Source organism: Macrosteles quadrilineatus, unplaced genomic scaffold, assembly GCF_028750875.1.
Source record: "Macrosteles quadrilineatus isolate MER2022 unplaced genomic scaffold, UCM_ALF_1.0 Scaffold_2__2_contigs__length_208266976, whole genome shotgun sequence".
NCBI classification, from domain to species: domain Eukaryota; kingdom Metazoa; phylum Arthropoda; class Insecta; order Hemiptera; family Cicadellidae; genus Macrosteles; species Macrosteles quadrilineatus.
Genome location: NW_026542595.1, coordinates 128,385,286 through 128,399,786, shown reverse-complemented (window position 1 = coordinate 128,399,786; position 14,501 = coordinate 128,385,286). Strand labels below are relative to the sequence as shown.

Genomic DNA, 14,501 nt, shown 5'->3' with positions numbered 1-14,501 from the left:
ATCTTAACCTTGTTAAGGCCATCAATGCAGAGGAACAGCTACTGGACTTTGAGCAGACTCCGTTCCTGATCTTAATGAACATGCTGAACCAAGTGGAGCCGTTTGATCTGCTCTGGCACACCGTGCTGGAGTTTCATCAGTCGTATGATAAATGGTACTACGGTAAGTATTTTTGTCAAATGGTGAAATAGTTTTGATATTAGTTTGGGCATTCACAATCCACGGAATTTATAAGGGCTTAATAAATATAAACCTTATTTTAACTGAAAGTAAAAATGTTCTGGAAACAGTTTTTTAAGGACCTTAATAATTTCAAAATAAATAATTGCTTTATGCATGACCATATTTTTACGAGTAGCACAAAAAATTAAATAAAGATTGTTAAATTATAGTTTTATTTGCTGGTTATTAAATATATTTTTAACAAATTATACCTACTGGGGTTTATAAATAAACCAAGCAGAATTAGGACCAAGTCCTGTCTTCCATTCTGCCTGGCGGGGTATGGCCCTTGAGGGAACCATTCCGGCATTTGCCTGAAGTGAGGTAAGAAACCATACAAACTTACCTCAGAATGGTCGGCCTGATAGTCAGACCTCCCGAATGTGAGGTGATACTATCAACCTCACTCGGTCAGATAGATGTAAATGTGACAATAAGAAACTTAATACTAAATTACATATGAAATACTTACTACTAGATTAAATACTTTACAATACTTAATATTAATCAGAACTTCTCCATCTTGTCCATATTCTCCCTCAAGATTCAGGTCTTGATCACTGTTTTGTCCTCTTCTTCCACTAGTACATACACCTTGTCTCCAAAAAAGTCTTTGCTTGTTCTTTGTAATTCATTGAAATTCTCTGATTCTTCTTCAGTTTATGTATCCTTCTTGTTTTTCTTATTTTTATTATGCTTGTTTTTTTTATTGTTCTTGTTCTTTGTGTATCTTGTCTATGGTTCCTTTGATATTGTTTCCAAAAAACTGCTTTAATTTTGTTGTTGCCTTATTTTATTCATAACGATCCCTCGTTGAATGTCGGATGTATTTATCATTTTCTTCTTTGAGCAGTATACTTGTATTTATGCAATCTGTCATTATGAGTCTCAATCTTCAAGATATTTCTATGTTATATAAGTTCCATTGCCTTCTTCTATCATTGTGTATAACTCCCATCTTGCTTGAAATTCTTGGTATGTAGTTTATCCTTTACTATGATTTTTCTTTAGCTCAAAAACTTCTGCAACTTTTGATTCAATGATTGAATATAAAATTAAATTGTTTCTATAGTAACAAAACTACAGCATTGACTGATATGGTTGTAATGTGTGTATGTGGAGAGCCACTATAGCTCGGCCGCTTAGAAAACGACCTGCGCGCTAATGCTAAACCAATGCTGGAGGAGGTCGTTTTCTAAGCGGCCGAACTATAGTTGTGTGTAATGCCACCTTTTATTCTGCAGTGCCGCTTGTGTAATTTTTACAATTGTAAAATCTAAATGAATTGTTGAACTCTTATTATATGCTATAGCAGATTAAATCATTTTACATGATCTTATTCTGTAATTGAGAATAGTAAATTCTAGTTACTATAAATATTCTATTTTTGAATATCATCTTAAACCAATCAAATTAATCAATAACGTAAATCTGAAACATTTATCCACTAACCAAATTTGTTTATCTGGTGGTGTAGCTCTGAAGTAGTTATAAATCATCAATATTTTTCATGTTAATACAAATAACAAATAGATAATCGGTAGTAGCTAGCCTGAATCATGTTTTTTTTTCAAAAACTAGTAGAACAATGGCATATAAGTGCCAAGGTCTGAAAAATGTTCCATTTCAACACAGTCCTAGCTTCTTAACAAAGTACCTTATGAAATTCCTTTACTGACATTTTGAGGGTTGTAAATTCATTGCCAATTAATTGTATTGTTTTCTTAATATCTTAAATGTAAGAGGTTTAAGTTTCCAGTAAAAACGGTAAACTATAGACTTTTTGTAAGTTTAAAGCTGGGTAGCGGAGTGGTTATAGTGCTCGCCTAACAATTAAGAGGGTAATTGGTTAAATCCTGAGAAAAGTTAGTAGCTTTTTGATGTTTCAAAACTGGACCCAGGCGTCATTGATCACTGGGCCATCAAAAAATCACCATGGTTTAAGGAAACAAAGCTTTGTTGTCCAGTAAGTAATATAGCTACGCACGACGCAGGTCTTATCACTTCTGTCTTCACTCATCCAGCATTCATATTCCGCTTTAAAAAGACACCTAGATACGATACGTAAAAAAAAAATGATAATCTGAACCCTGTGGGAATTTGTTATTGGGCTACAATTTATTTATGATATTGAATGAAAGGTCGAAATCAGATAGTAACAAGACAAGGTTTAGGACCATTCGCTTAAAAATATGTCTATTATTAGATCAACACAAATACATAAAACAAAAGTTCCAAAGTATTTCTACAAGCTACACATTGTAATTTATAAGATTATCTCTGATGTTAGGCCCATTCAAGGACCTGGATGCTGAGCTCATCAAGGAGAGTGTAGAGACGATGTGGCGAGTGTTGTACAAACTGGCGAAGACACTGTTTGATGTGCCGGGCTCCAAGCGCATTGCTGAGATGGTACGAGCAAAGGTGGAGAAGTTCAAACAGTTTGTACCTGTCCTGCAGACTATCTGCAACCCCGGCATCCAGGAGCGTCATTGGCAACAGGTTTGATAAATGGAGTTGAATTAGTTAGTTATAGTATGTTGCCTAGAAGTATACAAAACCGTGTTTTTTTCTGTGCAGAAAAACTGTAGGTAACCAGACCCATGATGAATTTCAAAATGTGTCAAAAATACTCAAAATGGATTAAAAAAAGAACAGTAGTATTTAAGGAAAATTCTAGAGTTACATGGAAAGTTGGAACCTGATTAATTTTTATATTTTATACATATTTTTAGGTCATGTAACAAGAGGGCTGCAACTTTTTAACTTCAAGACATTATTTTAAGGGTTAAAAAGATAAATTTTTGAAATTTGTTTTAGGTCTGATGCCTGGCAGTTTTACCAATTATTCATTTTTAAGATTACAAGTATCGCCTTTTATCTTTGGAATATACAGTAACTTAAATAATGGATGGCACAATCAAGAAGAAATAATACCTAGATCAATTCAAATATCCTCAACACATAAGAAGCTCTTTTAACACTAATACCGAAACCCCGGTCTGACAGGCCCAAGGTGAATTTTCAAAAACGCATGTTGGCAACACTGTTTACTTGGTAGATTCCATTCCCCCAATACCTTCCCCCTTTTCCTCCCCTACCTATTGATGTATCATTTGTTCACTTTGCATGGGTGCCGTGACCTTGACAGGTCGTCTGTTCATAACATGTCCGTCTCAGAAGCCCAGCGTTAGTGTATTTTAAAGCGGGGTCTCACAGACCGAGGGTTTTGGTTTGTGTGTTTCTAAGCGGGGTCCATTATTTTTCAAATGGGGTCTCACAGACCAGGGGTTTCGGTTAACGTCAGCCTAGGTGGGGTTTCGGTATTAGTGTTAAAATCTTTCAAAGTACTATTGACCTTAATTGCCATCGGTTTGATAATGGGTCAAACCTCAATAATGCATATTAAAAGCAGTTCAAAATAATGTGCACTTTAAATAAGTTATTAAACAGCAAGCACGGTTACTGAGAATGCATATCTTTCATCAAAATACTATTCCATAAAGTAGTTTCAAAATCGTAACTGGAGTACAATTTATATTTATTCATCATTTCCTTTAGATGAGCGAGGCAGTTGGAATCACAATTTCGCCTACTCCAGAATCAACTTTGTCAGATATGATAGAACTGGGACTTACAAAACACATTGCCAAACTGGAAGAGATTGGAGTCACAGCGAGCCGAGAGTTTGCTCTGGAGCAGAGTTTGAGGAAGATGAAGCTGGAATGGGTTGATATCTGTTTCGAACTTGTACCTTACAGGTCTGTAATCCAAAGTATAGTTTAGTGTCCCTACCATACAAATTTATAGCTTTTATAAAACTGGCTTGGTATCTGAAGGTTACAGTGTCTATTCGTGCAAGTTCATTAGTTGGAACTTGAGAAAAGTCTGTTAACTCTTTGTGAGGTTAAAACTGGACACTAATAGATACGAACAGGATGGATAGAAAGATGAATAGATTGAAAAATACCAAACCAAGTTTGAAAACTTTATTAATACAGTAACCATATGTTACAGTACTAATGTATGTAAACAATTCAAGACGGCTTGAAATTAAAATTAGTGGTTTTCTTCTCGCACAGCTAAAAAAGACGCAAGACTTAGTCCATGTCCACCCTATATTTATATTTATATATGTATAAACCATAAATTTGTGTCTGTTGAGGTCTATAAGAAAATGATGCAAAAGAATTATGTAAAAATTGATTTACAGCAAGAGATACCTTTATGTATGATTACACTGTTTTAAGTACACAAATAAAGAAGTACCTTGTTTATATTTTTTGCATACCTTTTTAAGATCTTGAATTTTAAATGTTAGACAATTTTAGCTTCTCCACTCTTGAATAAATCCTGGTTCAGTTAAGATACTGTTATGTACAAAACTTATATTTGACATAACCTTACTTTTCAACAACAATGTTCTGCAGGGAGACGGGTGTCTCTATTCTGTCAGCTGTTGATGACATCCAGGTTATGTTGGATGATCACATCCTCAAGGCCCAGACCATGAGAGGCTCTCCGTATGTGAAGGCGTTCCAGGCGGAGATGCAGCAGTGGGAGGAGAAACTCATCTCTATGCAGGACATCCTCGACGCTTGGCTGCAGGTAAACAGATGGTCCTCTGTGTTGTGGGTCTAATCTAGACATTTACTGATGTCATCCAGTAGTTTTTACTATATAAAGCATAGACAACATTCATTATTTGATGATTTATTTACTAAACATTTTACTGAACTGATGTCTTGTGATTGGCTTATTCCAGGTGCAAGCAACATGGATGTACTTGGAGCCAATATTCAGCTCTGAAGACATCATGCGTCAGATGCCAGAAGAAGCTCGTAACTTCCGTAATGTAGACAAGGCTTGGCGACAAATGATGAAGGAAACCGAAGAAGACACCCATATTCTTACTGCCACTGAATATCCTGGACAGTTGCAGATACTAAAAGATTGTAACAGAGTTTTAGATGAGATTCAAAAGGGACTCAACGACTATCTAGAGAAGAAACGACTGTACTTTCCAAGGTTTTTCTTCTTATCAAACGACGAATTGCTTGAGATTCTGTCTGAGACAAAAGACCCGCTTCGTGTCCAGCCTCACCTTAAGAAGTGCTTTGAAGGCATAGCAGAGTTGCAGTTCACTACTGAGGACGTTCATATCACCGGTATGATTTCAGCGGAGGGAGAAGTCGTACCTTTTTCTGGAATCATTATCCCAGCAGATGCAAAGGGGATGGTAGAGAAGTGGTTGCTGCAAGTTGAAGAACTAATGATAACATCCGTGAAAGATGTGTGTAACTCTGCCATTAAAGCCTATAAGAACGTCGCTAGATACAACTGGGTGCTGGAATGGCCTGGGATGATAGTGATATGTGCGTCTAGTGTTCATTGGACTGCCGAAGTTGCCACTGCCATCCAGACTCAAACCCTAGGGCCATACTTACAAAAATGTAATGAGCAGATAGAAGAGATGGTGGACTTAGTCCGTGGAAAACTTACAACAGGTGGACGCATTACTATTTGTGCTCTCATAGTCATCGACGTCCATGCTCGAGATGTGGTCAAGAGATTGAATGACTTGCAAGTGTCATCAGTAGCAGACTTTAACTGGATCAGTCAACTCAGATATACTGCAAAGGATGGATGCATCTGGGTATCTATGATCACAACAACTATACAGTACGGCTACGAGTACCTGGGCAACACTCCTCGATTAGTAATCACTCCTCTCACAGACCGATGTTATCGGACATTGATGGGCGCTTTGAAATTGAATCTAGGAGGTGCTCCTGAAGGTCCTGCTGGAACTGGTAAAACAGAAACGTGCAAGGATCTAGCTAAAGCTGTGGCTAAACAATGTGTTGTTTTCAACTGCTCAGATGGGCTTGATTATAAAGCGATGGGCAAATTCTTTAAGGGATTAGCACAGTCAGGAGCATGGGCATGTTTTGATGAGTTCAATCGCATAGAGCTGGAAGTATTGTCAGTCATTGCCCAACAGGTGCATAGTATTCAGATGGCTATTGTTCAGAAAAAAGAAAAATTCTTTTTTGAAGGTACCGAAATTTCACTTAACCCGACATGTACAATGTTTATTACTATGAATCCTGGCTATGCGGGTAGACAAGAGTTACCCGACAACCTGAAAGTTTTGTTCCGTACTGTTGCCATGATGGTACCAGACTACGCTATGATAGGAGAGATATCTCTTTACTCTATGGGTTTTGTTGTTGCTCGAAGTCTGGCAGAGAAGATTGTCGATACTTATAAGTTGTGTTCAGAGCAGTTGTCTTCACAGAGCCACTATGACTATGGTATGAGAGCAGTAAAATCAGTGTTGACTGCTGCAGGAAATCTGAAGTTGAAGTACCCTGATCATGACGAGGCAGTAATTGTTCTCAGAGCTATCATTGATGTTAATTTACCCAAGTTCCTCATTCAGGATCTCCCTCTGTTTGAAGGCATATACAAAGACTTGTTCCCTGGAGTTGAGCTACCAGCTCTAGACAGAGATGAGCTGATTGAAGCTTTGAAGGTTAAGTTAGCAGCTCGTAATCTGCAAGCTTCTAGTTGGTATCTAGGGAAAATAATACAAATCTATGAGATGATACTGGTACGACACGGACTAATGATTGTTGGAGAGCCAATGGGAGGAAAGACTTGTGGGTATCAGAGTTTAGCAGAGGCACTGACTGATATAAATGCTAACAAGAAATCAAAGATGGGGGAGTTTAAGGTGAATTATCGAATTATAAATCCCAAAGCCATAACAATGGGACAACTTTATGGACAGTTTGATCCTGCATCTCATGAGTGGTCTGATGGTAAGATTAACCTGTTTGTAGAAAGTAGAATGCAGTTGTGGTAGCCTGTAGATTTTACTTAGCATAAATAATTCAGTTATTGTGAGGTACCTATTGGCATCAATTTGTTCAAGTCATAGGGGAAATGCTAGTCCAAGAGCGGAGTCCAAAACTTTGAGGTTTTATTGTATGGTATTTAAATTTTATTTCCAAATATTTTTTTACATGTACCGGTAGTATTAATCTGCTAATGTGTTGTAGGAATACTTGCAAACACATTTAGAGAATTTGCAACCAACACAATGCCAGATAGAAAATGGATCATGTTTGATGGTCCCGTAGATGCAGTGTGGATAGAAAACATGAATACAGTCCTTGATGACAACAAGAAACTATGTCTCATGTCAGGAGAAATCATCCAGGTTTGTTCAGATCACTTGTAGCTTAAAACTGTTTTTTGATATTTTTTGGTGTCAGGCTCTTTAAAAAGTGTTTGAAATATTTCTTAGGACCAAACTTGTCCTAAGCATTCTAAATAATTGAGCAAATGAATAACCTACATTTTAACTTATACTTACTTTATTCATGTTTTCAACATACTTGAAAGAGATTTCCCATTATGCATTGTAATCTTGTGTTGCGTTAACATGTCCACATGAGCCTCAGGCCTGTGCATTGAACACATCAAGCAGTTCAAGGGATGAGCTGTTACATTGTAAAATGAACTTTACTGATAAATTTTCAGTGGTGGCATTGGGAATGCAAATCAACAACATACATGCCTTGGTTTTGAAGTTCATAGCGCAACCAACTCTCCCAATAACAATTGATAAACACACTAGATACCTTTAGCTCTGTTATTACAGCTGAAGCCGTGATTGCAATACAAGTAAAAATAGAGTCTTCAGATACTCTTTTCTATTAAAAATGAAACTTGCAATTACCAACTAACTAATCTACAGTAATTCTTTTTTTGCAGATGTCAAATAAAATGAATATGATTTTTGAGCCAGCAGATTTGGAACAAGCATCCCCAGCTACTGTCTCAAGATGTGGTATGTTAATTTTTGTTGTCAGTATCAATCAGTATGGTAGCCTAGAAGCTGTTGTATCAACTTTTAGTATATTCAGAATAAACTACTGGTACATTCAAACTGTCCCTTGTGCCAGGTATGATTTACTTGGAGCCCAAGACCCTGGGTTGGCGGCCACTCATGGACTCCTACTCTGCTATCTTGCTGCAGAAGATACTTCCAGAACAGTATGAGCTACTAGAGGAGCTTGTGGATTGGCTCGTCCCATCATGCCTCACCTTTATACACCAAAACTGCAAACTGTTCATTGAAACATCCGACTTACACCTCTTCCATGTTGGTTTCTTTGTTTTTATGTTTCGATGATTTAATTTTCTGACAGGGATTTTTGAACAGGAATAGAGTTCAGTTAGCTTACTTGAAAAAAATTCCTGATGTAAGAATTCTTTAGAGAGTGTGCTGAGGAGAGTGTAGTATCGAGTAGGACAAAATATCAGTGTCATGTTTAGTGTTCTTTTACCGTGTATGGACTCTAATTTTCTCATTTAATCTAGTTGAACTCTTTTCATTTTCCAAAAAAACCTTACTAGGCAATTGGCTTTACTTTGAAATATAACTTAAATTTTTTGACAGTATATGTTACTACAACTCTGGTTCCTTTGTCTTCCTCACATATTAGTCTTAGGTTTTACCAATTGTATTCGATATTATACTATTACTGATATCTGATAAATATTCTCAGAGTTAAATTTGCCTTTTGGCTCGAATCTGTATATAATTAATAATAATGCAACGGCCAATCTACCTTACTAATGGTTTGTTTTTTTCATACCATGTGATTTTTTTGTTCTTACTCTTACCTCATCTGTCCCAGAGCTTCACTCGTCTGATGACGTGTATGCTGGAGGGAGAGTCCCAGAGTGGAGTCAGCACTCAATGGCTACAGTGTGTGTTTCTATTCTCCCTGTTGTGGGGTATAGGCTCCACACTCACTGGTAACTATTTCACGGTACACTTCTATGGTTACTTATTACTTTATAACATGATTATTAGAATTTACAAATCTTGCAGCTTATTATTTTATAGTCTACCTTTAAAACGTTTTCATTGCTCTATTGTGAATACTTTACAGGAGAGAGTAAGAAGCTTTTTGATGTGTTCTACCGTTCCATTCTACTTGGAGAACAGCCTAACTATCCCAAACCAGTAAAGTTCAAGCTCAACAAGCACCAGCTGTTTCCTGAGAAAGGCACGGTCTGGGACTGGATTTATGACAAGAAGAACAACGGCTGCTGGATCAGCTGGATGGAGACAGTTGACAAAGTTCAACCCCTCTCTCCCACAGCCAAGGTCTGGATGTAGTTGACAGTTATAAGTACTATAGCTATATTTAAAATATTAATTGAAATGAAACTGAACTTGATAAAATGTGTGTTTAGTAAATCCAAAAGGTTGACAAGTTGTGTTTCTGTCAGAACTTCACTCTTGTATTTGTGTTTCAGGTGACTGATTTAATAATTCAAACAGACGAGACTGCTCTTCAGAGGTTCTTCTTACGAACATACTTGGCAATGAACATTCCTATTTTGTTTGTGGGCCCGACCGGCACTGGAAAGTCAGCCATTGTTCTCAACTATTTAGTCAATCTTCCGAAAGAGAAGTTCATTGCCAATGTGATTAACTTCTCAGCAAGAACATCAGCGAACCAGACTCAAGAAATAATAATGTCAAAACTTGACAGGTCTATTATTTAATATTTTGTTAACTAGAGATGTGTAATTGATTTTCTATAAGATATTAAAACAAAACATATCTGGTATCACAAGAACTAAAAGTCATCCTAAAGCCATTTTTACCAAAGTATTTTAAAACAAAAGAAAAAAATATAAAATAAGCCCCAAATAATAATAAAAAAAATAACAATAATAATTTAATTTAACCAAAAACTATTAATTAAGCCACATTTCAGTGGTCTTTGGCCAGTCTTGAAACCATTACCTTTGACTATTAATACATAACATAACCCACATACTGTAATACTTCAAATTTACCCTTGTACTTTTCCCTTTTCACAAAATTTACCCCTTCAGGATTTTTCAATTTTTTTAAAAAGTCATTGCTATTTTAGGGTATTCTTCTAAAGTAAACAAGAAACATTCTGAAAAACAATTTATGCAAGGGCTTATTAACAGTTTTCAATGAGGGATTCTAAAAGTCACCTAGAAGTAGACTTCATGTTTCACAGCAAAATTAAAAACCAATCTACTTCAGGAAATTTCTAGCACTTTTTCTTCAAGGTATCATCTTTGACTATTAATATCATGCACGTTCAATCCTGGGAAAATGCAGAAGCATTTTGATGGTTCAAAACTGGACCCAGCTGTTCCTGATTGTCAGTTTTTAGTTTCTTTTTTAAGTTCCAGCTGATCCTAGTCAGAAACATTACTATAACCTCATAATTTCAACCCTCATGTTTCAGTCATCATCACTTGTAAGATGTACTGTAATGTGACAGCATTACATTAGACTTCCTCTTATCCGGACTCCTCAGGACAGAGGCCAGTCCGGATAACTGGTTTTCCGGTTAAACCGACGTCCTCAAAAACTCGTTAAAACAAACTGTTTACTGTGATATTCGACTTAAATTTATGAGAGCATTGTATTTAGGCACGTGATCACTGGTCTCAAATCTTTCCCACGAGAACATCGTTTCAGTACAGTACTGCCTACTTCCTGCCGATCTAGTCCAGTTAAACCAAAAATGTGCTGATAAAAATTGTCCGGTTAAAGAGATGTAATTTCTGCTGAGTGTAGTCCGGTTAAACCGATGTCCGGTTAAAGGGTGTCCGGATAAGAGGGAGTCTACTGTATTAAAATCCTACCTAATCCAATTTATGGATTGTAAAAGGTATTTTTTAAGAAATTGTCCAAGCCAAATTGCTTCATGATGTGAAAATATCACTGATGGTTTTTAGTTATTTTTATTTCACTTTCACAAGCTGTAAACATAATGTTTATGTCTCAATGTTTGTTGGCAGACGTCGCAAGGGTGTGTTTGGCCCAGCGATGGGCAAGCACTGTGTATTGTTTGTGGACGACGTCAGTATGCCGCTCAAGGAGGCGTATGGAGCACAGCCTCCTATAGAGTTGCTGCGGCAGTGGATTGACCACGGTCATTGGTACGACCTAAAGGACACTACGCGGTTGGACCTCGTCGATATTGTGAGCATTATATGTACACTCTTCCTAAATATCCATTCCACTGAAGATTTCAATGGAAAAACGCATCAAAATAAAAAAAAAATGAAATTAGGCCTATAAAGAGTTTATATTAAAACTAAACCTTAGATACTGTAATGTTGATACTTACTTTTTTTTGTGGCAAATTGTGAAGTCAATAAAGTATTATTATATACATACATTATATTATATGAAGTTTGCTAAACATGTTTTGTCCTGCCTTGGTAGTTGTTTGTCGGAGCTATGCAGCCCGCAGGAGGAGGCTCTAACTTGGTAACATCCCGTTTCATAAGACACATGAACATCATCAGCATTGATGTGTTTGACGAGTCGACCCTCAGCAAAATATTCAACAGCATCATGGAATGGCACTTCAACAAAGGCTTTGATGAAAAAGTTTCTCGATTAGGGAAGGTAGGTTTCTGGGCTATGGCATTTGAAATACATCGTATCAACTGACAGAATCACCTCTAAATTAGGTTTGCTCTCTTTTTTGTGCTGAAATGAAGACAGTTTCTTTTGTATGAAATATATCAAATGAACTATAACATAAAAAACAAACTGTATTAAAAAAATTGCGTTGAGGTTTTTAGCTTAAGCAAGTTTAAAAATCTCTTTTCAGAATGTATGACTGCTATTGAGCTCAAAAGAAGTTGGAGCTTGTACATTCCAAAACAAGGTTATTATCTGTATACTTCCTTCATATCATAGGATGTTAGAACACGTCCTATAACTGTTTTACACATTACATCACACAAGACCTGGAGGGTCACAGCATTATCACATGGCTAAAGGCATTGATGATTGGTGGTTGTTGAACCCGGGCCTCATAGACCAAAGCCTATTGACCAGTTACTACATTCCATACTAGTATAAACCCAGTTAATTGTTGCATTGCTGTCCTGTGGCTTTGCTGTTAGTTGAAATCTAAAATTTGTCCATTGCTCAGAAGGAGATAAAATTATAAAGGAACTTCAAGGGTGTTTTCTATTAATCCATGATCTTTAACACCTCATTTGACCGGATTAATGCTTTGAAATAATTTTAAAATTTATTTTTTAGAACTTTGTTGTAAAAACAAACTATAGCAAATGTTTTAATTTGAACAAAATTATAAAACAATGTAGTCAATATAAGGGTTTACATTTATATAGCAATGTGCATTACAAGACACCTTCATTTGTCAATATTTCCTCAGCCAATAGTGAGCGCCACAATGGAGGTTTACCAGATGGCGATGCTGTCATTCTTGCCGATCCCAGCCAAGTCACACTACACGTTCAACTTGCGAGACTTTGCCAGAGTGATCCACGGTGTGTTGTTGGTGCCTGCTTTCCGCATTGCCGATCAGGAGAAGATCATGAGACTCTGGGTCCACGAGACATTCAGAGTCTTCTACGACAGACTGGTGGATCAGGAGGACAGGTGAAACACTTTTCATAATTCCTTCGAGTATTAGATAATGTCGATTAGAATGGCGAGCGGGATTTGGATGCACACCCTTCACCGACGAGTGTGGCTTTTGTTACTTTTGTACGGTCATCCCAACAATTAACGTGGATTAATTCAATATCACTAGTATATTGTGGAATGTTGTGTGACTCTGAGCCTTCCCTCATCTCTCAACACACAGCATCCTAATTGACAGGACTTTTATCTCTTCAAACATTGATCGCCTACTCTTTATTTTGGAGCTCCAACATCTGTTTTTGTAAACTTCTATTATTCTAGTTACATATTATCTGATACCTACTTCTTGTGTGATAAATGACCAAAGACTCTTTGGGAAACTTTATTCTCGGAAACAATAAGTATAATTTGTAAATCACCAAAATGCTTCAGTCTGGAAATAAATTAGTTGTGTTTATTGCAGATTTATATTATCTGTTATCGTTAGTCACAATATTAGAAGAATCATATATTCCACTGTTTAACGCAGCTTGGTACCATTTATCCCCAATGCCCTTTCTAGGATTTGATGGCATATCATTCATTTTTTAAAACATTACCAATTCGGTAAGAACAGGCAAATTCAGAAAGCATTAAATGAGTTACACTAAAAATGTTCAAACTATGTGTACAATTAAAGACACTACTGAATTGCAGAAAGTACAATATCCAACCAAAACTCAATCTTGTTAACACATTCATCCACTCTAGAGAGAAGCTTTTCGATGTTGTCAAGACTGCTTGCCAGCGACATATCCGCACACCCCTTGACAAGCTGTTGGCAGACCTGATCCCAGAGGGTGAGGCCAAGTTACAGGTTGACCACTTGCGCTCTCTCTTCTTTGGTAACTACATGGAACCAGACGCGGATCCTAAGATTTACGATGAGGTAATACTGATCTTGGGAAACTTCAACAAAATTGTATGTCTTGATTATGTTAAGTAATTATCACGAATACAAATTGCTTGTACAATCAACAAATCAGAAAATCTGATCAAATAAAAAAAAAACAGCAATAAAATTTATAAAAATGTACTAATCTACAACAGAATTGTTTAAACATCTAAATATTCTTTCTAAATACTATACAGCCGCTTGTGAAACTAAGGGATACAAATTCTAGACCACTTCAAGAAGTGCTAGGGACTTGAAATTTGGCACGCTTCTTGGTCTTGGGCCCAAACCTCCAGGAAATTTCCAAAAAGCCACATTTTCAAATTTTAACCCCCCTGAAATTGTGTTTTTCTCCCATGTTATTCTTAGAAAGTTACCGACTTTCTTATGCTCATCTGAACCTTTTAGTAAAGGGTTAGAGGCTTGAAATTTGTCAGCTTTCTAGTACTTTATCTTAAATTAACGGTAAAATTTCCAAAAGTCACATTTTCAAATTTTAACCCTTCCCAAAATTTAAAATGGCAATCATCTGAAAATAACAAAAGCAACGTTTTTTAAACGGCTATTACTAGAAAACGGTAAGAGCTATAGAAAAGATTTGAAAAAAATGTTCATGGCCAGGAATTTAATTTTCTACAAAAACCTTATTGAAATTGTACCCCTTCACCCCAAAAAACGCCCTACTTAAAAAAATTGGCAATTTTTATTCAGATTTTAAATGGTTTTCGCTACTTTTTCCTACCTAAGTAATAGTAATTGTAAATGTTTTGTACTCTCAGTAGTTTACCTTAAATTTCAGTCATTACATGTTTTTCATAACCTTACTCCTTGACCCCTAAAATTTAAGTTAATTGT

The 14,501-nt window shown here is 36.5% G+C and overlaps 1 protein-coding gene across 1 annotated transcript in view; it reads left to right on the top strand.

Annotated features, from left to right (window-relative positions):
* Window positions 1-14,501, top strand: part of LOC128986263 (dynein axonemal heavy chain 3-like) — a 62,499-nt gene that overhangs the window by 13,946 nt on the left and 34,052 nt on the right. Inside the window, exons 14-27 of the mRNA XM_054406528.1 lie at window positions 18-162; window positions 2,513-2,724; window positions 3,784-3,983; window positions 5,251-7,049; window positions 7,290-7,450; window positions 8,008-8,083; window positions 8,199-8,398; window positions 8,937-9,057; window positions 9,195-9,412; window positions 9,565-9,803; window positions 11,101-11,284; window positions 11,531-11,716; window positions 12,501-12,727; window positions 13,463-13,640. Of these exons, the coding sequence (XP_054262503.1) occupies window positions 18-162; window positions 2,513-2,724; window positions 3,784-3,983; window positions 5,251-7,049; window positions 7,290-7,450; window positions 8,008-8,083; window positions 8,199-8,398; window positions 8,937-9,057; window positions 9,195-9,412; window positions 9,565-9,803; window positions 11,101-11,284; window positions 11,531-11,716; window positions 12,501-12,727; window positions 13,463-13,640 (4,146 nt within the window). The remainder of the gene's footprint in view (window positions 1-17; window positions 163-2,512; window positions 2,725-3,783; window positions 3,984-5,250; window positions 7,050-7,289; window positions 7,451-8,007; window positions 8,084-8,198; window positions 8,399-8,936; window positions 9,058-9,194; window positions 9,413-9,564; window positions 9,804-11,100; window positions 11,285-11,530; window positions 11,717-12,500; window positions 12,728-13,462; window positions 13,641-14,501) is intronic.